The sequence below is a fragment of the Felis catus genome, chromosome C1 (genome assembly GCF_018350175.1).
Source record: "Felis catus isolate Fca126 chromosome C1, F.catus_Fca126_mat1.0, whole genome shotgun sequence".
Lineage (NCBI taxonomy): Eukaryota > Metazoa > Chordata > Mammalia > Carnivora > Felidae > Felis > Felis catus.
The window spans coordinates 7,465,942-7,488,737 of record NC_058375.1 but is presented as its reverse complement, the minus strand read 5'-3'; the positions used below and the strand labels follow the sequence as shown (position 1 = coordinate 7,488,737).

The window sequence follows — 22,796 nt, the reverse complement described above, 5'->3', positions numbered from 1 at the left end:
CTTTCTTTCTTGTCTCTCTCTCTCTCAAGATAAATATTTAAAAAATAAAGAAAAGAAAAAGAAAAAATTTAAAGACTAGGGAGTTATTATAGACTAAAGCATACTAAAGAGACAATGCAATCCCTATTTCTTGATTGGATCTGGATTTTTCTTAATTGGGGGAATTTGAACGTGGACTATATTATTAAATAATGATTTTTTAAACATTTATTTTTGAGAGAGAGAACATGAGTGGGGGGTGTACAGAAAGGGGAGGCGACAAAGGATCCGTGCTGACAGCAGAGAGCCCGATACAGAACTTGAACCTACGAACCATGAGATACTGACCTGAGCCAAAGTTACACACTTAACCAACTGAACCATCAAGGCACCTCAATAATGATTTTTTTTTTTAACATGGGCTCTATGCTAGGCATAGGGCTTGAATTCACAACCCTGAGATCAAGACCTGAGATGAGATCAAGAGTGAGATGTTCAACTGACTGAGCCACCCAGGCACCCCTTAAATAATGATATTTTATCAATACTAAATTTCTTATGTGATAATGGTATTATGTTACATGTGATATGGTATAACGAGAATAACCTTACTCTTAAGACAAGGTGAAGTATTCTAGGATGGAATACTGTAATTCTGTAACTCATTCTCAAATCCTTAAATATATATTTATATATATAAAGAGACAGAGATGAAGCAAATTCAGCAAAATGTAAACAGTATATCTTGAAGTTTTTATGGGAGTTTTACAGGAGTTCTCTGTATTATTCTTTCAACATTTCTACAGGTTGGAAATTTTTCAAAATACCAAAAACTTGAGGGGAAAAATATCTCATTTGAACTACTGTTATCCAAGAGTTCAGCAGACTTCCAGAGCGCCTGGGTGGCTCAGTCAGTTGAGCAGCTGGCTTCAGCTTGGGTCACGATCTCATAGTTTGTAAGTTCAAGCCTCACATCAGGCTCTGTGCTGTCAGCGCGGAGCCTGCTTTGGATCCTCTGTCTCCCTCTCTGCCCCTCTCCCACTCACACTCTCTCAAAAATAAATAAACAAACAAAAAAAAGAGTTCAGCACACTGCCAAACTGCACCTAGAGACTCGGGAGAAGGAAACTAACACTCACTGAGCACTTACTATGCACCAAATACTTTTTTTATATCTGTGATTCCAGTCAACCCTCAGAGCAACCCTTTAGGGTAATTACTACTTTACAGAGGAGAAAACAGGCTCAGGGAGGTGGAGTGGTGAGTCCAATAGCGAGTCAGGGCTGAAGTTCAAAGACTGTCAGGATACAAGGCCATGCTCTCGCACTCCTTAACGTCTTTGCTGTGTTCTTCTCCCTCCCCTGCTTCTGTGTTTTCTCAATCTCAAATGTACTGTATCCGGGGAATTTCAACAGATGTGAAATCCATGTTCTGCAATATATTCAATATTCAATAACCACTAAACACCCAGAACGAACCATGCTTCTGCACTTCACTGAAGACAGCTGATGGAGAAACAGAAATAAGGATAACAGCTCCCATTTCTATGGGCCATACCAGGTACAGACTAGAAGGGCCTCTCACAAGAGATCAACCATGCAACCCAGGGTAACATGGGGGAAATACGAGGATTTGAAGCAATAAATGTAATTTCTTTTTTTTTTTTTTAACGTTTATTTAGTTTTGAGACAGACACAGACAGAGTATGAGCAGGGGAGGGTCAGAGAGAGAGGGAGACACAGAATCCGAAGCAGGCTCCACGCTCTGAGCTGTCAGCACAGAGCCCCTTGTGGGGCTCGAACTTAAGGACCGTGAGATCATGACCTGAGCCAAAGTCGGCCGCTTAACCGACTGAGCCACCCAGGCGCCCCAGCAATAAATGTAATTTCTAACTCAGACTGAAGAAAGACTAAGAAGACTGCCATTATGAAAAAAATCAAGCATGTCACTAGCATCTAAAAGTCACAAGGACAGCTAGGATAAACACCAGCATTCAGGGTATTCAAATATGAAAGAAGTTACTCCAGAACAAATAAAAGAACAACTTGAGTGGACTGGTAGACAACATGTGAAAGATCATACCCCCAAAAAAGATGATAATAGGACTGGAAAAAAGATTTCTCGTTTGTGAGTGAAAATCCAGAGTTTATGAACGCAGTAATAATAACAACACTATGTCAGGCACTCTAGAATAAGTCATTTTAGGCGCACCTGGGTGGCCCAACTGGTTGAGCATCAACTTCGGCTCAGGTAATGATCTCACGGTTCGTGAGCTCGAGCCCCGTGTAGGGCTCTGTGCTGACAGCTCAGAGCCTGAAGCCTGCTTCAGATTCTGTGGTCTCTCTCTGTCTCTCTCTCTCTCTCTCAAAAATAAAATAAAACATTAAAAAAAAATTAAAGTAAGTTATTTTATTGGGGTGCCTGGTGGCTTAGTCAGTTAAGCATCCAATTTCATTCAGCTCAGTCAGGATCTCATGGTTCGTGAGTTCAAGCCCCACATTGGGCTCTGCACTGTCTGGGATTCTCTTGTCCCAGTCCACGTCTCAGTCACTTGTCCAAGATCACACAGCTATGAGTAGTGGGGCTAGGCTTCTAAGCCAATAAGGATGGCTTTGGAGCCCATGCCACTGCTCGACACCGCCTCTCAAAGAAGGGGGTTGGCTACCACCCTGTATCTTCCAAAACGAGACGCTGAAGCCACAAAGCCAACCAACAAACTTTCTATGAAACAAATACTGATTCGGCCCCACAGACATGTGTTCTTTCTTACAGACCAGGTTTGGAGGAACTATCCACATTGTTCTTTAAATTCCACTCTGCTTTGACAGCAGCAATGGGAAACTAAGTTGATCAGGACTTGAAAATGAAATGACAAGCAACCGCTAGAAATTGGTCCACTTAAAAAGTGTGCATTTGTGGCTTCTTGTTAGACAACGACAGAATCTGGCATGGAGTTAAAATTTTCCCCTGACTGCCAGCGTGTTCTGATGCAATCCCGTCTCTACCAGCTTTGGAAAGGAGGGCAAAGGATACGCAGAGCTGAAAACCCAACAAGTATGGCCAAACCCCCTCAGAGGACCTTAGATCCCTTCCACATGTACAGAAAGGGCAATTTCCAGAACCAAAGGAATCCTTGGGCACTACAGTGGCTCCAAGTGGCAAGCTTTTTAGTAACTTTAACAGCACTGGCAAATTAAAAGTCCTAGAAGAATCAGGGAATGAAGACAGACACACACACACACACGCACACAGACACACACACACACACACACACACACACACACACACACACACATGCCCCAGGCTGCGGGCATCCCTAACATGTAACCGTTCAGAAAAGCCCAGATTTTGAAGAGCTTCAGCATTTCAGGAAGCTAAGCGAGATAAGTCAAGAAAGAAGGGCCCCTCCTCCCAGACACTCCCACACTCCAGAATTTCTGACGGTGAGAAAGGCCAGAATCAGCCCGAGTTATTTCCCATATTTTACAATCCAGACTTCATCTTTCTGAGTCATTCGCTCTGCTCACAGAAGCTGATCTGGGGAACACACAACTCCTCTAAGTGCAATTCCTGTAACAGACCTATCCTGAAGAATAAAACAGTAAGAAACGTTAAGTAGTGTTCTTGTGCCTAGGAAGGAAGTGAAATGCCGCTAGGCTATGAAAAGTCTACAGGTGTTTCAAGGAGGTGAGAGATGAAGTCCACATTGAAACCATTTTCTTCTTCCTTGGTCTAATCCTAAGTAAATGTAAGCATGTGTGGCTAACCGGTGGAGTCACACACATCTGGGTTTAAATGCAGCCCCCATCAGGCACGTGATCTGGGGTATGTTACAGACCTCTAGAATCCACTTCTGTTGAAATGGCGGTTAATAGCCTGTATTTCATAAAGGTCGTAATGAGCATTACACAAGATAATAAACGTTAATTTGTCCCCAGCATGATAGCACGCCCTCAGTAAATGCAAGGTACCGCTGACCCCTGTCCTCCCCACCCCAGCCCACCCACCTTTGGATTTCAAACCCATTCATAGGCCTTATCATCCACTGCTTCCTGACAGCACGAACACTGGTCCCCAAGGTCCCCTTAATGGAGTGTGATCTGGCTGAAACTGCGGCTGAAAAGCTAAAAGGGGGCCCTTTGGCCGAGAAAACCAAACTCTGGGAAGCAAAAACGGATCCTCAGCAAAAGCTTGGTGGCGTCTGTTGTTTACAGTGAGTGCCCTTCCTACCAACGTACTGAGAGAGTCCCAGTACATTTCTGATCCTCCACTGGCAGGGAACGCGCAAAGGTGACGAAGAGGCTGGCAGCGGGGCCACCTCGCGAGGCTGAGGCTGTGGGAGTGGGAATCCTGATGGAGTCAGGGCCCTCCTGGGAGGGGACAACCGAGAACGATGGAGCCTCTCACCCCTCTCTCTCCTCAAGCAGGGGCCCTCGCAGCTCAAGGCTGGAGGCTTCTCAAGGGTCCCGCCACCGTCCCGGCCAAGCGCAAGTGGGACCCGAGGGGTCAGCAGGAGGGAAGCGGGGGCCCGCGGGCGCCCCCGAGCCTCGGCTTGGGAATGTGGTCTGAGAGGGGTCACCGGGGGAGGGGCCGGGCGGCGAGGACCTGGGGAGGGGCGGGGCCCGGGAGGGGGCAAGAGGTCGGGGCCCCCGGCTGGGGAGGCTCAAGGCCCCCGCCCGACGCCCAGCCGCACGCCGAGCGCCCCCTCCAGCCGCGGTCCCCGCCACTACGGCGGGGCAGTCCCACTCCCCTTACCTGGCTCGGCTGCTCTGCCTGCTCCGAGGACGCCATCTTTCTGAGGCCTGACTAATCTATCGCCGCTGGGCGAGGCGTCTCCCAAGCGCCCTCGCTCTCGCTCACCCGCCCAGACCAAAGTAGCCGGAACGGAACCTGTCGATGGGGGCCGGGGGCGGGGGGCACGCGAGGAGGAAGGGGAACTCCTACGTCCGTGTCACCTCACACAATTGCCATTAGGTCTCTGCTGCCCAGGAAGTTCTTAAGTCCGTCTTTTTTGCATTTTTATTATTCTCATTGAATTAAATCTCTGACCATCCCCACAGTGCCTTGGGCACAGGCAGGGACTCGCTAAATCTTTAATAAATGAATGAATGGGAAGAACCTTGGAAATTAATTAATTAATGTTCAATACCATTTGTTGAGTGCCTACTATTTGCCAGGCACTTTGGTAGCTGCTAGTAATAAGAAGATCCAAGACTCAATTCCTGCTCCTAATTCAGGCCACACACACACACACACACACACACACACACACAATTACAGCATCTTACGGATAGGAGTCTGATAACAGTTTGCAGATTAGGAAGACACAGAACGGAGCTTTTTGGAGAGAAGAGACTTCTACATTCTTACTTGATAGTAGTTGAGTAGTTAGATTTTAAGCTAAATGTAAAATTATATTTAAAAATTGCTGGGGCGCCTGGGTGGCTCAGTCGGTTAAGCGGCCGACTTCGGCTCAGGTCATGACTTCACGGTCCGTGAGTTCGAGCCCCACGTCAGGCTCTGTGCTGACAGCTCAGAGCCTGGAGCCTGTTTCAGATTCTGTGTCTCCCTCTCTCTGACCCTCCACTGTTCATGCTCTGTCTCTCCCTGTCTCAAAAATAAATATAATGTTAAAAAAATTTTTTTAAATAAATAAAAATTGCATATATTAGAACTATCGGTCAGTTCATATTGCAGTTGTGTTTTGACTGATTATGAGTACTTAAAAGGGTTGCCTCAACAATTTCTCTTACCAAACAGTTTTAAATGCCTACCCTTTTCTAGTGAGATAATATCTTATTTTCTTATAAACAAAATATGAAAGAGACTCTGGATGAATGTGAGCTATTTCTTATGTACGTAAAATGCCTCCCCCCTGCCCCCACTTCAAGCGAAGAACCTTTTAAAAATTTTTATTATTTTACTGGTAAACGTTTTTTAGAGGGAAGAAAGTAGCAGTGTTAGAACAAGGATGAATTTATTGCCAAGCAGCATCTGGACAATCTCAAACAGTGATGTGGTTCGCATTTTCCCTTTCCTGTCTGATTTGAGATCTTAATGTTTAATCTAGTTATGTAAGCATTTCGTTCCGAGATCCCAATTTGCACAGCTGAAGCCGGGAATCAAACCGGTGGAAATGTGCGAGTATCTTATTCTTTCAGCAGGACTGAAAACTACACTCATCAATGTTTTAAATTGCCTGAGGGTTGGGACATCTTACAGATCTTTTCAGTTTGGAAAGGAAAACAAATGAACACAGTAGAATGTCACTGTTTCATTTGAGTGTTAACGTTATGCATCTATATATGTAATTAAGAGTGCTCTAACAATCCAAGGAATATATATGCGTGTCTTTCATAACGCAAAATAAATCCATATTGACCTCATTTTGATCCCGCCACTGAACTCCTAAATATAAGCTAGAAAAACACTCCTCTAGGCCGAATTGAGTGACGTAACGAAGTTAGCTTCGATCCCAGAGACTACAGCTCCCGGCATGCCCCCGGAGCCACACGGGATTAGCGGCAACTAAGACTACACTTCCCGGCGTACCTTGGTCCCATGCGTGATTTGCCGCAGAAAGAACTACATCTCCCGGCAAGCCGCGGGCGGGGGGGTGGCGCCGCGCGGAGCCTCCCCGACTTCCCCGAGTCAGTCGAGTCCCACCCTGAGGAATATGGAGGTGGCCGGAGGCGCCGAGACTGAGATTCGGCCTCTGAAGCCGTGTCTGCTGCGCCGCAACCACAGCCGCGAGCAGCATGGCGTGGCGGCCTCCTGCCTGGAGGAGCTGAGGAACAAGGGTTGGCGCGGGACCCGGGCGGAGGCTGTGGGGGCCGGGGCGGGGGCTGCGGAGAGCCGGGTCCGGTGAGGAGGTCGGGCAGGGGCAAAGGGGGTTCAGCAGGAGCGACTTGGGACGGAAATAACTCATGTGGGCATAGCGATGGACAAGTTTCAAGGCGATTATCTCATGTGAGACTCATTTGGTGGGAAGGTAGACGGGAAGAAATATGCAAATTAAAACCGACTTGACTTAGGTGTCTTGCCTAGAATCGGCTCAGACCTTGGAGGAGACCAGCCTGGTGCATGCCTGCCTCCGGGCTTCCTACCGTGACGCTGGTGCCCCCAGCAGGGTGCCAGCGCCTTTCTGTCGTCAGCTCTGGCAGGCACTTGTGCAGCGTAGAGAGAGCTGCTTCCGACCTTCCTGGAGTACCAGACAAGGAACTGGTGCTCTGAGTGACCGAAGTTCCGAGTCCCGGCCCCATACGTACTAGCTGCTTGACCTTGTACTTAAACCAGCTCTCGACCCTCAGTTTTCTCATCGGCAAAATGGGTATAATATTTCCAGCCGTGCTTTACAGGACTGTTGTGTTTCCACGACTTGAAAGTATTATGAGCCAGTAATAATAAATTGTTTATCCACGGTGAAGTTGTACACGTTAAACGTGTGAGCCATCCCCAGTCATAGTGTGTGTCACTGTTCAGTGCTCCTCTGTGAGTCACCAAGCCCCAAAAGATACCAGACAGAAATCTTTCGGAGACCCAGGAGCAGCCAAAGCATCATAAATGCTTTCGTGACATGGCTTTTGCCACCTCACTGTTCACATATTTGTTCTTGGCATTAGGGTACTTAAGTGTTAGTTCCTCTTGAATGCATCGGCTGGATACACTTGGCCCAGAGACCAGTGTAAGCGCTTGTGTTTGGAGCTCAGCCTCTCCAAGGCTTGCTGTTCTATTTGGGTGCTGGACGACATTGCCCAACCATATTTGTAGTCCACTGGCTACTTTGCTGCTTCCCCTCACCCTGTTTGTGCTGTAGGCATTGCCATCACCGAATGCGATGGGACAGATCTGCCCCAGACAAGCCTGTTGCCCCTTGACAGTAAAGAGGAGAAGCTACTGATGCAAACTCCTGCTTCTCCTGTGTCTTCCTGTAGGTTAGAAACACGGCAGAGTACAATGCTGCATGGAACAAAACGCATTTCCTTTTTTACTATTCTTTCCTTTTTTTTTCTTTCTTTTGTTTTGTTCTGTTTTGTTTTTTGACATTTGACACAGGAGAATTTAAGATGACCACTGAATAAATGAGTGAAAGACGGCTCGCTCACAAGGAATCATATCGGACTTTGGCTTGGTTTTCATCCAAGTCAAGATGCGAGTGCTCCTAACGTGGGTGTAAAGCAGCTGGAGGAAACATTGTCAGGAGTCAGAGTGGGTGTCTGCCACTTACTGTGTGACCTCAGACAAGTGACGTAGCCTCCGTGAGCCTTGGGTTTGACATCTGTAAAACGGAAATAAGAATAGTCCCTACCTTACAGGATTGTTAGGAGATAAAATACTGTGCACAGGAGACACTTAGAACAGTACCAGGCGTGTGGGAAGTGTTGTCTTAGTGCTGGCGGTTGTGGTTGTTACTGTAGGTAACCTACCAGCAGTTCTGCTGCGCTTTGAGAGAATATATGTTGAGAGTACAGAGACAGGTGTAGTTTCCTTATGGATACTTGTCAATTGCCAAATATTTTATTCCTCTCAGCCTGTGACATTCTGGCCATTGATAAGTCCCTGGCACCAATCACCCTGGTCCTGGCAGAGGATGGCACCATAGTGGATGATGATGATTACTTCCTGTGTCTGCCTTCCAATACTAAGTTTGTTGCCTTGGCCAGTAACGAAAAGTGGATGTACAACAATTCAGGTAAGAAACTCTGGCCGTAGACAAAATGATCTATGCGATACAACATCCATCACGATTCATTTTGCTGCCCAGGCACCTGGTTGCTGTTTGTCTGGTTAAGCATTTGTGCGGCCAGCATTTACTGAGACACAAAAACTCACCTCAAGGGGAGTGTGGTAGGATCCTGGGTATGCATGACCGGGGCATCAGGTTTAAGTGGCTTCTTTTCATAAAAAAGATACAGAGCAGATTCACACAGAAATAATCGAAGGTGGAAGAGAAGGGAAAATGCAGGTCCTAGATGGGGATTGGCTTTCCCATGAATCCTTGAGAGAGGCGCTTCCCTCACCCCTGAACTTTTTCTAAATGGTCAGTGGGAAGGATGTACAGACCTCCTCAAGGTCTGTGTGTTGGAGGAGGAGGTGAAAATAGCACTTCAGGTTAACCAGACTGTGACTGGCTTTTTCTCCCCTTTATCAGATGGAGGTACAGCTTGGATTTCCCAAGAGTCCCTTGATGTAGATGAAACGGACACTGGGGCAGGGCTGAGGTGGAGGAACGTGGCCAGGCAGCTGAAAGAAGACGTGTCCAGCATCATCCTCCTGTCCGAGGCAGACCTCCAGGTAAGCCTTCCTCCTCCACAGCCCCACTCATCGGGCTCTGCTGCCCCCAGCCCCTTAGTTTCCATGTGTCTTACCATAATAATTCCATTATTTCTTAATTTTTATTAACATCTTTTTTTAAAATGTTTATTTATTTTTGAGAGAGAGAGACAGAGCATGAGCTGGGGAGGGGCAGAGAGAGGGGGACACAGAATCCGAAGCAGGGTCCAGGCTCTGAGCTGTCAGCACAGAGCCCGATGCGGGGCTCGAACCCACGAACCGTGAGATCACGACCTAAGCCGAAGTCAAATGCTTAACCAACTGAGCCACCCAGGCGCCCCTATTTCTTAATTTTTAAACAATGCTTTGACAACAGCCCAGACTCTTCATTTTCCAATTCTTGCACCTAGAGTAGAAAATCGAGATGCCTAGACCCACTTAGTCTCACTGGAGGGTTAAGGAGGTATTGTCAAAGAATGTGGAAGTGGAGAAGCCGAATTAAATCCCAGCTCCATCACCATGGCTTTGAGCCAGTAATTTAGCCTCTTTGCCTACATTTCCCGTCCAGTAAAATTGGGATAAAAATAGTACTGTCAATTAAAAAAAAAATATTTACTAAGCACCTACCCTGTCCCTGGCATGTTTCTGTCCAAGGGGTACAGTGGTGAACAAGCCAGACACAGAATTCTGATGGAAGGAGCTCAAATTCTGATGACGGGAGGCAGATAAAACAGGAAGCATGTTCGGTGCGTAGCAGGTGGGGCAGTGTGCCAAGAACAACGGGGCTAGTCTGGATTGGGAGATCAGGGGAGGCCCCTCCAAGGAGGTGGCATTTTTCGTAATTTTTTTAAACTTACAAACTTACGTATTTGAATAAAAACAACTACATTCAGGGGCACCTGGGTGGCTCAGTCGGTTGAGTGGCTACTTCAGCTCAGGTCATGATCTCACAGCCGTGAGTTCAAGCCCCATGTCGGACTCTGTGCTGACAGCTCAGAGCCTGGAGCCTGCTTCAGATTCTGTGTCTCCCTCTCTCTCTGCCCTTCCCCTGCTCATGCTCTGTCTCTGTCTGTCTCAGAAATAAATATTTAAAAAATAATTTTTTTAAATAAATAAATAAATACATTTGTATGGCTCAAAATCCAAGAGGTATAAAAGGATATACGGGTAGCCAAAAAGTGAAAACAACCCAGATGTCCATGAACTGAAGAATGGATAAATAAAATGTGGTTTATCCATACGACGTAAGAGGAATGAAGTATTCATACATGTATAACGTGGATAAAGCCTTCAAAATGTTACGCGAAGTGAAGAAGCCAGACATGAAAGGCCACGGATTTTGTAGTTGCCTCTATATGGAACGGCCAGAATATGCAAGTCCGCAGAGATAGAAGATAGAGTGGCTGACTAGGGCTGGGGTTGGGGAAGCTTTGAGCGGAAACAAGAGTGATAGCTAATGGGTGCTGTGCTTTCAAGGGTGCTGACTGCACAAGTCTGTGAATGTACTAGAACCCACCTAGTTATACACTAAATTTATATGGGTGAATCATATGGTATGTGGGTTATATCTCAATAAAGCTGTTTGGAAAAAAAATAAAAAGGACATACAGGAAAAATCTGACTCCTGCCCCTTAACCACCAGGTTTCCCTTCCCAGAGATAATCACCTCTCAATTTCCCATTCTAGAAATGTTGTATATGCCAACAAATACATACATATTTTCTCCTGTCCCTGTACTCCACAATGGAAGTATATCTACCCTTTTTTAAAGAAACATTTGGAGGGGCGCCTGGGTGGCTCAGTCGGTTAAGCGGCCGAATTCGGCTCAGGTCATGATCTCGCGGTCCGTGAGTTCAAGCCCCTCGTCGGGCTCTGTGCTGACCGCTCGGAGCCTGGAGCCTGTTTCGGATTCTGTGTCTCCCTCTCTCTGACCCTCCCCCATTCATGCTCTGTCTCTCTCTGTCTCAAAAATAAATAAATGCTAAAAAAAAAAAAAATTAAAAAAAAAAAAAGAAACATTTGGAGAATATTCCAGATCAGTACGTAAAAGACATTGCCGTTCTTTTTTGTACCACTGCATCGTATTCTGTTTTGCTCATGTGCCATGACTTAATCAGGAGTCTCCCCCACTGGTGGACATCTGGGTTGTCATCAGTCTTGCTGTTCCAGACGGTGCTACAGGAAGCTCCGTGTCATTCTGCACACATGCTTGTCTGTAGAATAAAGTCCCAGAAGTGCAGTTGATGGACACTGGCAGGTTCCCAAGAGGTGGCGATTACACCGAGAGCTGAAGGAAGGAGGGAGCTTGCCATGGACAGGTCGGGGCCACAGTGTCTTAGAAGTGTTTTTAGGTTTGTTAAAGTCTGTGTTTGTGTGTTAGGTGCTCATTGATGCTCCGTGTTCAGACCTGGCTCAGGAACTCCGCCAGAGCTGCGTCACCGTCCAGGGGCTCCAGAACACCCTCCAGCAGGTCCTGGACCAGAGGGAGGAAGCCCGTCAGTCCAAGCAGCTCTTGGAGCTTTACCTCCAGGCTTTAGAGAAGGAGGGCGGCATCTTGTCAAAGCAGCAAGGTACGACTCAACTGGCCAGGGGAGTCGCCCTGAGAACTGAGGGCCTGGGGAGAGAACCCGTGTTTATAATGTGGCCAAAAAGGGTGACACTACAGCTGCTGGCATCTTGAAATGACGTGCTTCTGTCTTTCTTTTTTTATTTTTAACGTTTATCTTGAAAGAGAGGGCGCATGCAAGCAGGGGAGGGGCAGAGAGAGAGGAGATGGGGGAGAGAGAATCCCAAGCAGGCTCCATGTTGTCAGCGCGGAGCCTGATGCAGGACTCGATCCCACGAACCGCGAGATCGTGACCTGAGCCAAAATCAAGAGTGGGTCGCTTAACCGACTGAGCCCCCCCAGGCGCCCCCCCGTGCCTCTCCCTTGCCCGACTGATGGCTCCCCGGTCATTTGTGCGGCTGTATGTTTGCCCAGTGCACCATCTCCTCATGTCTGCTTTGCAGAGTCCCAAACTGTTGGTGACCAGACGGATGCAGTCGACACGGGTGGTAACAGAGAGAGCTCCTCCACAATCGCACTCACAAGCCAGATCCTTACTGTGCTGAAGGAGAAGCCTGCTCCAGAGCTGAGTCTGTCCAGTCAGGATTTGGAGGTGGGCAAGAACGGGGGACCCTGAGCTGCAGGGAGCCACTCCCCCTGGGGGTGCAGTGCCCTGCAGAGGTGCATACGGGATTGCTTCTGGCCTCTGCAGACCCTGGCTCCTCGCTGCCCCGTTTGCCTCTTCTATGCACAATATCTCATTTCATCTATGTCAGAATGGCTTGAACAAACGTCTCATTTCATCTATATCAGAATGGCTTGAACAAACAGGTGCACTCCCGCAGATCGTCAAACCGCATTCTCGGGTCCTTTGTGGGAAACGGAATGTCCGAACTGGTCGGGGAGGAGTGGCTACAGGGAGGAGTGGCGGGGCTCAAGCTTCGGAGGGCGGTTTCTGGTTCTGTTGGCCCCTGAGGGAGATCATCGTCAGTCGAGGCACATAAAGTTATCCTAGTGAAAGGTGCACCTGGGGGGGTGGGGGTCATCTTGTGCTGACTCCACAGCCAGGGAACTAGAAGCCTGACACAGGATCCGTCAGAGTGGGCGCCACTTCCTCTTCATCCTTGTCCCTGTCCCAGGCACCTCCCCGTGTAGCTAAAAGGCAGGAGACCTCTCGACTTGCGCCTGGCCTAAATTTCCCGTAAGTGGAGGACTTGACAAGTTGCTCCCACGAAACTTCCAGAGGGACTTTCGTGTCGGTGTTGGAGGGTAAGGAAAGGCCGTGGCCATGGAGCGTGAAAGGATTCTGGCGTTTCAGCATCAAGGCCTCACGTACGCCGGCGCTGCCCGAGCTCAGTCCCCTAAAGAAAACCCCGGGAGCGAGAGAGCAGCAGGCGAGGGGAGCCGGGAGCGCTTCTCAGTGGTTCTCATTCTTGCCACAGCTGGTCGCCAAGGAAGACCCCGGAGCTTTGGCTGCCGCTTTGAGCTGGGACGCGGAGAAGACGGTGACGGTGCAGCAGGCCTGTAATCAGGAGCTCAGCCTGCGCCTCCAGCAGGTGCAGAGCCTGCGTTCTCTCCGGAACCTGTCGGCCAGGAAGAGTTCGCTGCCTGGAGAACGGCAGGAGCCTAAGCGAGCCAGACAAGACCCCACGTAGCTGCAGCCGGAGACCCCGTGGCCTTGTTCTCATTCTCAGTAAATACCTTCAGCCCGATTACTGTAGCTGCTGCCTTAATACTGTACCCCCTGCCTGATAGCACCTTCTGGAACAGCCTGGAAGACCAGCCTCCTGTGGTCCCTTCCAGAAAAGTGCTGCCACATCTCAGCTCCCGCCCTTGCATTTTTTGAATGACAAAGCTGCACCCACAATACCCCACCTCTTACTAATGAGCTGTTCTCATGGTCTCTGTGTGAAAGTAACGGTCAAGGGCAGTGAAAAGAAGCTGTTGTATTTCAGACTCACTATCCTTTTTCAGAAGCTAGAACTGCAGAATTTTCAACACAGATAATGGTCAGGAAGGTGACGTACCAGAGTTGATTTATGGCCACAAACTCGTTTCTCAAGTGAATGAATTTTTTGGTTTGTGTAAGGGCGCATATTAAGTCTGCAGACCATAGGGACATATGGAGAGTCTGATTCGCCATTTCTAATTGTGAAATTATATTTGTTACCACTGTGAAACTGTTTCCAGTTTTCTAATATGTTTTATCAGCAGGGGGTATGAAAGGTCATTAAACCGATCTCCATGTGATATGGTGTGAGTCTCTCTGGGTGCAAGGCAGAGGCTTCTGGTTTATATACATCCTGTTTCTGCACAAACTCTTTCTTTGGGCTTTGTAATCTAATTTGGAACAGATTTTCATCCCTGTGAATGTCCAGCATGACATTCAGAAGCCACGCAGCCTACGGGCCGATTCTTCAACTTGGGGAATCGTCCTGGACAGGGCACAGAGACCGGGCATCCCACGGCCTACCCCCACCCACTCGATGCCAGTGGCCGTCTGTGGGCATGGAGACAACGGAAAACATCCCCACATGTCTTCGGAATGCCCCTGGAGGGGCACTTATGCCGGCTGGGGATTTTTCTAGCAGTCTGCTCTGGGTTAGCACTTACATACGGGAGCCTCACAAAACTGAGTGAGCCGGTTAGGGTGTGACTTATCCTCATACATAGCAAAGCTGTACTTGGCGAGGTTCAGAGATTTGCCCCGTGTCACAAGGCTAATTGGAGGCCCGGGATCCTGGTTCCAATTCCAGTACTTTTCCCACATTTGTGTGTTTTCTGTTATGTCCACATGCTCTTTTTTTTTTTCTTTAATGTTTATTTTTGAGGGAGAGAGAGAGACAGCATGAGTCGGGGGTGGGGGGGAGGACACAGAATTGGAAGCAGGCCCCAGGCTTTGAGTTGTCAGCACGGAGCCTGACGTGGGGCTCAAACCCACAAACCACAAGATCATATCCTGAGCTGAAGTCGGACACTTAACTGACTGAGCCACCCAGGCGCCCCATACTGTCTTTCCTATTCTACGTCCAGGTCACTGGTCGTGTTACACCAGTGTAACAAGTTGGAATCCACTCGAACCGGAAAAGACCTCATGTGTCTATAGCATAATTGCCAGATTTCTGACCACAGGCACAGTGCCGGTGGTATAAGAGAATAGCCCCGTGAACCCTGTACAGATAGCCCAGGGGTAAAGGAAGCCTGGATTCCAGGAACAGAATGGACCCTCCACTCACCAGTTACAGCAACATCTCCGTCTTTGCCCTCCGGAATTAAAAATGTTTTCTCGAACTACGTCTCAAAGACACAGTAGGGCTGCTGTTGGCTGGCCTGGGTGTTGGGACGCCCTACTTGAGACCAATCCACCAAGCATCTCGGCTGCACAGGATAACGGGGAAAGTGCTGTGGGGCTCGGAGTGAGCCACGCCGCTGGGTGAAAGGGGTAAATGAAGCGTGAGGAGGAGCGTGGGACCTAGCACATAGTAGGACTGCAGAGAGCAGGTTCCCTTCATCTCCCCAGGGGCAGAGGGAGGGGGCGCAGGAGCAAAGACAGAGCTGTGTGAGGGGGCTCCTGTCTACGGGTCTACGGGGCGAAGACCTTAGTCTGCAAACTCGGACCCAGATGCACGGTGTGCACGGCTGCAAACACATTACATTGCCCCTGGTGCCACTTACCTTCCAGAATAGAAATGTAGCGGCACAGCAATATGTCTAAAAATAGGAGCGAGAGGGCAGGGCAGCCCGTTCTTACGGGAGGAGAAAAGAATGTCAGAGGAAGCAGCTGGGACTAATGAACTCCGCATTAGCCATATCCCATTCTTTCAACTCAAGTCAAATGTCGGTCCCCATTAGGCAATTGGCTTTGACGGGAGCTATGCTAATTACCACTTACCAAACCTTTAATTCCTGGGGAAAAGCAAAAGGAAAAAAACGAATGGGTTTTTCATTTTCAAGAGAGAAAGGGATAAAATAATAGTAGTCGGGGAAGGGAAAACCTGCATTAACTGCAAAATGATTAACGTGCCTTTACTAACCAAATTGCTTAGTGGTTTCATTTCCTCATCATCTGCTCAATTCTTTCTTTTTTTTTTTTTTTCTTTTTTGCCTTCAGGGTTTTTCTCCATCTTATTTCGTTTGTACGGTTTCGCCTTAAATTGTCTTGGCTGTGTCTTGTATTCCTTGAAGTTTTTTAAGGACCTCGTAAACGACCTAGTCTGAACACCCAGCCACTATTGCCTGAGTCCTCTGACCCCGGGGTCTTCTGTCCTACTCGAAGGCCTCCAGTGAGGGGGACAGACTCACTCTTGGGAAGTGCACCGAACTTTCAGATTGCAGAACATTCAAGTTCACTATTTGCTCAAACTAAATCAGAACACACTTTGTAATTACAAGGAAGCGAGCCAACAGGTTAATGCATGGATACTGGATTTTCCTCAGCACTTCCCAATACCACGTTCTAAGAACTATCAGCAAGCAAACACACACACACACACACACACACACACACCAAATCTAGCTTTTCCTCCAGTTTATAATTATTTTAATAAGACAAGCACATGTGTTTTTTGATCACTTAACTAATTGTAAGTGGAAAAGATAAATTAGCGTTAATTTTATCAGGGTTATAACAAGCTAGAAGTGGTAGGTAGCCCAGATGTCCTTTGCCTCTACCTCTCTAGTCTAGAAACCGAAAATTTTCTTCTTTTATAAAAAATTTTTTTAAAAGTTTATTTTTGAGAGAGAGAGAGTGTGTGTGTGTAAGCAGAGGTGGGGCAGAGAGGGCGACAGAATCCAAAGCAGGCTCCAGGCTCTGAGCCGTCAGCGCACAGCCCAACGTGGGGCTCAAACCCATGGACTGAGATCATGACCTGAGCTGAAGTCAGGCACTTAACTGACTGAGCCACCCAGGTGCCCCCAAAATTTTCTTTTTAATACCTACATGACTTTTCCTCTGGTTTGTTCAAAATGGAATGCGGGGGTGCCTGGCTGGCTCAGTCAGAAGAGCATGTGACTCTTGATCTCAGGGTCATGAGTTCGGGCCCCACGTTGGGCATAAAGAGTACCTAATAAATAATTTTTTAAAACCTGGAATCCACATCTACTGAAGAAGCTGCTATGAAGATGTGGGTGATCCCTTCCGCGGGTGCTGTTAAATCAAGTTGTTTAAGTGTCTCCCATGAGCTTACTGGTCTGAGTTTCCTAAAGCTGGGAATGGTTTGCCATCAGCCCTAAATACGAACACTATAAAGGATTTGTTTCAGATGCTATGTCACACTCAAGTCTTCCTCAACAGTTGAGGATCCGTTCTAGTGCCAAATATTAAAAAAATAAATGCAAGAGAATGAATTACAACTTGTCCCGGTGCTGGTGACCCCATCTAGACACTGAACTTGTCTATAGTGAACTACAAGAACGTATACTTTGAGAAAAGTCTACCCAAAACCTGATGGTAGAAAATTATCCTAATTTACCCATTTTACTCTAATGTATCCATCAAGAGCATATTAATCTAGTCTAACATGCAGTGGATGCCAGTTAACATTCAATCCCCTGCACTAAGGTAAGCTTCGACTTGACAGATTCCCTGCCAGTCTCATTTGTATGGCCTCATCATCCTTCGGATATTACTTAGTGCAAAGTTATAAGTCCCCGGTCTTAAGGACTGTGTAGGTATGACCCCGATCGAAACTGAAAAACAATGAGCACGCTTTCCTTCTAGAAAAATCTTAAAAGACAACGTTCTGAAGGTTAGCTGGCCTTTCAGGCTGGCATCTTGCACCGGTGTGCTGACCCAATTACTGGTCTCTTGAAGCTGCTGTGTTCGGAAATGTGGATGCTATTACAGCTCCTCTGTCACATTGTACTTTACTCAGCTAGTAATTATGAATATGAGCTCAGCTCTGCAGAAAACAGAACGGAATGGTCAGCAGTCATGCTCCGTGTCTGCTCCCCTGGTGTCCAGAGAAGATTACAATGCTTCTCCAGCCAGCTTTTGCCGATTTTCCTCATATTAGGCCTGACTCTCAGAAACTTCCTGTGACTCAAGGTATGAATCTCGAAGCTTTAAAGTTTAGCATCTAAAAACCTCCACCCCGGGGCACCTGGGTGGCTCAGTTGGGTGTGATTCTTGGTTTCAGCTCAGGTCATGATCTCACGGTCTGTGGGTTCAAGCCCATGTCAGGCTCTGTGCTGACAGCTCAGAGCCCGGAGCCTGCTTCCGATTCTGTGTGTGTGTGCGTGTGTGCGTGTGTGCATGTGTGTGTCTCTCAAAAATAAATACACGTTTGAAAAATCTATTTAAGGGGCGCCGGGGTGGCTCAGTTAAGTGTCTGACTTTGGCTCAGGTCATGATCTCATGGTTTGTGAGTTCGAGCCCCACGTCGGGCTCCATGCTGACAAAGTGGAACCTGCTTGGGAGTCTCTCTCTCCCTCACTCCGTGCCTCCCACACACATGCTCACTCTCTCAAAATAAATAAGCTATAAAAAATATTAAAAATATACATATTAAAAAAATTTTTTTTAACCTTTACCCTGGAAGTTTTCCTTAGAGTCTGTCATCCAAGAGCCATAAACAATATGCGTAATCAAGGATTTTGGTGCTATGGGAGAGAATTCACATTTGATTAGGGTTTTGAAATTGAGTGATTTGTTCACTCCTAATCTCATTTGAGCAGCCCGGAATCCTGGTCCACATGGGGCCTTGAGAGCCGTTCTGCACTGTATCACAGGAACACAAGTCCCTCTCCTGTTTAGCCGTCACTCATTGTCACTTCTGTGGAAATTCTTGAATGGGAAAAGGTCGCAGTTATACACATATGTATCAACGTATAGGCATCTGTCACAGAACAAAGTCTGGATCCTGCAATCCTGAAGTTCCTTGAATTAGGAGTTAAGGCAAGCAGGCTCCAGGCTCCTCAGCAGCACCACTCTGTATTAGGTTGAAATAACACCTTCAATAAGTCTGTTGAAACAGACTTCATAGGCACCTCAGTGGCTCGGTGGGTTGAGCATCCAACTCTTTTTTTTTTTTTTTTTAAATGTATATTTCTGAGAGACAGCACGAGTGGAGGAGGGGCAGAGAGAGGGGGACAGAGGATTCGAAGCGCTCCCAGGCGCTCCAAGCATCCGGCCGGCTTTTGATTTCGGTTCGGGTCACAATCCCAGGGTGGGGGCACTGAGCCCCATGTCGGGTTCTGCGCTGAGAATGGAGCCTGCTTAAGATTCTCTCTGGGACACCTGGGTGGCTCAGTCGGTTGAGCGTCCGACTTCGGCTCAGGTAATGATCTCACAGCTTGTGAGTTCGAGCCCCGCATCGGGCTCTGTGCTGACAGCTTGGAGCCTGGAGCCTGCTTCAGATTCGGTGTCTCCCTCTCTCTCTCTGCCCCTCCCCTGCTCACACTCTGTCTCTCTCTCTCTCAAAAAATAAACATTTAAAAAAATTTAAAAGATTCTCTCTCCCTCTGCCCCTGTCACCCAGTCAGGTGCACTCTCTCTCTAACATAAAAAAATTTAAAGATCTTTTAAAAAATAGACAGATTTCGTTCTTCACAAAGCAAACCTAAAGCTCATCCATGAAAGAACTGTAACAAATCAAAATTGACTTACTAATGGAAACTAATATGGGTATTTTATAGCAGCAGTTCTGAATGGCACTCTTCTTATGAGTAAATGAACATATCATCTGTTTAATAGCATATTTGTTTTTAAATTCATTTTCTCTAAAGCACAAAAAATAATTGTTTTGCTCTTTGAGCACAATGTTAAAAATTTGCTTTGAATATGAGGGAAATATTTTTTAAATTAGACGGTTTCTGTGAAGATAAACTGAAACAGAATGTTATTCTGGACTCTTAAATATGTCGCCTTTGGCTATTTTAAATCAAAGGAAGACAAGAACAGAACTTCCAAGCACATAACGAAGATGAAAGGAAAAGCCAGTGGGTCCACAGTATGATACAGCAAGAAACAAAAACCTTCATCAAAAATGCTCACCTTGGCATCTGGCTGGCTGTCAGTCGAGCACGTGACTCTTGATCTCAGCGTCGTGGGTTCGAGCCCCCCACTGGGGGTAGAGATTACTTAAAACCTTGAGGCACCTGGGTGACTCAGTCGGTTGAGTGTCCGACTCTGGGTTTCGGCTCAGGTCATGACCTCACGGTTTGTGGGTTCGAGCCCTGTCAGGCTCCACGCTGATAGCGCAGAGCCTGCTTAGGATTCTTTCTCTCCCTCTCTCTCTGCCCCTCCCCTGCTCTCTCTCTCTCTCTCAAAATAAATGAATAAACTTGGAAAAATATATATATATATTGTATGAAGACAGATGGTAACCCCACTCATCATGGTGAGCACTTCATAAAGTATATCATTGTTGAATCAGTATGTTGTACACCTGAAACTAATACAATGTTGTATGTCAATTACAGTTTTAAACATCCTATAATGTTTACTTTGGGTTCCAAATTACTTAAGACACTCAGTATTGGACTTTATTAGAGTTTAAATAAAAAAGACTTTTCAGGCACCTGGATGGCTCACTCAGTCAGTCGAGCATGCAATTCTTGATCTCGGGGTCATGAGTTTGGGCCCCATGTGGGGTGTAGAAATTACTGAAAAATAAAATCTTTTAAAAATAAAGTAAGTACGTAAACTTCTGAATTACATGGGAATGAGAAGACCACAACTGTTAATACATGTTATTCAGATCCATCGTTATAATTCCTTTGCATGAGTAATCAGGGGTGGAGTCTTATTTGCAGGAGAAGGTCTTCCGGAAGAAATCCTTGCAAGGTGTCTTCTCCTGCAGGGACTGTTGAGGGGGCGGGACTTCCTGCCTTTTGGCTGCCTCTCTGGCTTCCCGTCCTGTGTCCCTGTGTCCCCTGTAAGGCACCAGCCTGGATGACCCCAGGCCAGGAAAGTCAAGAGGCTGCTTTTTTTCCCTCATTTCTATTGCTTCTTGCAAATGTTTTTAAAAAGAAGCAGAGGACAAAGGAAAGAAAAATCAACCATCTGGCTCAGCCAGCAGTAAAAGGTACATAACTGCGTCCTTTAAAAAAAAAGAACAAAAAACAAAACAAAACAAAAGATGCTTCAGAAGAATAAATCACCTTTCCGTTTAAAGGATAAAAAATGAAGAGAACACCCTCACAAAATTGCCCTCACTAGAGAAGGAAAAGTTAAGGATTTTCAGTCTAGGGGGGGAAAAAATGGCTTGTTTTGCCCATAATCTTCTAATCTTCATTAGAAGAGTTGGGGAGATCTCTCATTTTCCCTGCCGACCAGTCACTGGTCTGACTCCTGGATGTCCACAAATTACTGAGACAGATCAGATGGAGACATTGATGGAGACAGAGCAGATGGAGACATTCTGCTCTTTCAGATTCTTTAGGAAGCTTCTAGGAATAACCCGATGATAAATGACTTGTCTGAAACTCATCCGGCAATTTTAGAGAAAAATCCATTTTTAATGGCCAACTTTATGTACTCTTTCTTGGAACTTTTTCAAAACGGAAAAAAAAAAGAAAAATAAATCACCTCACAAAGTTATAAATTCTCACAGCGGAAAACGTAACGATGTCAATTAATCGGAGCCAGGAAGAAGAGTCCCGTGCATATATAAATTAAGATTCCAGAAGCTAGTGTGACTAATGCGGGTAGCGATGGCTCCAGGATTGCGCTGTAATAGACTGGGACACTCACTTAACGTTCCAAAGTTTGGCGGACAGAGATCGCCGGCATGGAGAGGTTCCCCTGGAGTTGGGAGAGCTTTCATCCCGGTGCCGGGACGTCACGTCACAAAGGGCAGTCCTGCCGTCTGTCCCGTGCACACTCGGCCGAGGAGTACACTCGGCCGTGCTGGGGGTCCACAGGCACGGGCAAAGATGCCAACGAAACGGCCAGAAGGCCGGCTAGCGCGCGGCCTGCTCGGAGACCACTCACCCTGCTGTCATGTCCTGTCGTGTCTGGCGAGGCGACCCTCCGGGGGCAGGACGGAGGTGGCCGTGCCTCCCCCCACCCCCCCAGGAGGAACAGCAGGAGCAGGCAGAGGGGCGGCGGCATCCTGCAGCCTGACTGGCACTCCTCTCCAGCTCTGTGGCTGCGCATCCTCGGCAGTCCCGAAATCAGTGTTTTGTGCACTTGGGTCTCTTCTTTGGGGGAGCGGAGGGGGGGCTATTTTAAGCTCAACCTGCAGCTGTTCTTTTGTGTACCTACCTGTCAAAAGCCTGCACCAGGCCCCCCTCTTCCCCCACACCCAGGCAGTGATGCACAGGCCTAAGCCATCAGAGCTCACAAAAGGGCCTTGGGATCAAAGTTAACCCCTTCCAGGTTCCGAGTAGAGTCGCTTACTTTGGAGGACACGTGCACTCGCTTCCGAAGAAGCTCTACTTCCCCAGAATCCTGCCAAAAGCAAGCAGGAGGCCATGAGAACAAAGCCAAGTGATTCAACACCATGTAAAATTGGCCGTGCTCTGGGCTGACAGCTCAGAGCCTAGAGCCTGCTTCGGATTCTGTGTCTCCCTCTCTCTCTGTCTGCCCCTCCCCGGCTCATGCTCTCTCTCTGCCTCTCAAAAATAAAGAAATGTAACAAAATTGGCCGTGGGTGAGGAGCTTAAAATCTGAAATTCAGTCCATGTAAGGCGGGTCGGAATCTGTTCCAGGCTGAAGAGACAAGCGGGTGCGGAGGGCGCAGGGAGGCACTCAGATGGCAGGCAAGGAGGCCCCCAGCCCCGTAGTCCAGAGAGGGGTCCTCCTGCCAAGGACTCCTCAAACTGCCCCGCACCTGAATCGCCTGGTGACGGACACAAAAGCGCAAATTCTTTTTTTTTTTTTTTTTTTAGAATTTTTAAAAATTTAAATCTTAGTTGACATATAATGTGGTAATGGTTTCAGGAGTAGAATTCAGTGATTCATCACTTACGTACGACACCCAGTGCTCATCCCAGCAAGTGCCCTCCTGAATGCCCATCGCCCCACCCACCTCCCCTCCAGCAACCCTCAGTTCGG

At 47.4% G+C, this 22,796-nt stretch overlaps 2 protein-coding genes across 7 annotated transcripts in view; one reads left to right on the top strand and one right to left on the bottom strand.

The window, feature by feature from the left end:
- Positions 1-4,838, bottom strand: part of PEX14 (peroxisomal biogenesis factor 14) — a 145,727-nt gene extending 140,889 nt beyond the window's left edge. For both annotated transcript variants that reach the window (XM_003989484.5, XM_019836145.3), the window contains exon 1: positions 4,735-4,838. In XM_003989484.5, the coding sequence (XP_003989533.1) occupies positions 4,735-4,770 (36 nt within the window). In that variant the 5' untranslated portion in view covers positions 4,771-4,838. The remainder of the gene's footprint in view (positions 1-4,734) is intronic.
- A 1,768-nt stretch (positions 4,839-6,606) lies between these two features.
- Positions 6,607-14,047, top strand: DFFA (DNA fragmentation factor subunit alpha). 5 transcript variants are annotated; one of them, XM_019836144.3, is made up of 7 exons: positions 6,607-6,779; positions 8,510-8,671; positions 9,131-9,273; positions 11,633-11,822; positions 12,262-12,410; positions 12,937-12,998; positions 13,240-14,047. In XM_019836144.3, the coding sequence occupies exons 1-7, from the start codon at positions 6,656-6,658 to the stop codon at positions 13,280-13,282; spliced, it is 873 nt and encodes a 290-aa protein (XP_019691703.1). In that variant the 5' UTR covers positions 6,607-6,655; the 3' UTR covers positions 13,283-14,047. The 5 variants fall into 5 exon arrangements, 4 of the variants coding, with proteins under 4 accessions (XP_019691703.1, XP_006934335.2, XP_006934334.2 ...); XM_006934273.5 differs by adding an exon at positions 12,510-12,628 and having other exon boundaries at positions 12,937-14,047; XM_006934272.5 differs by lacking the exon at positions 12,937-12,998 and adding an exon at positions 12,510-12,628 and having other exon boundaries at positions 13,240-13,374.
- Positions 14,048-22,796: the final 8,749 nt, after the last annotated feature.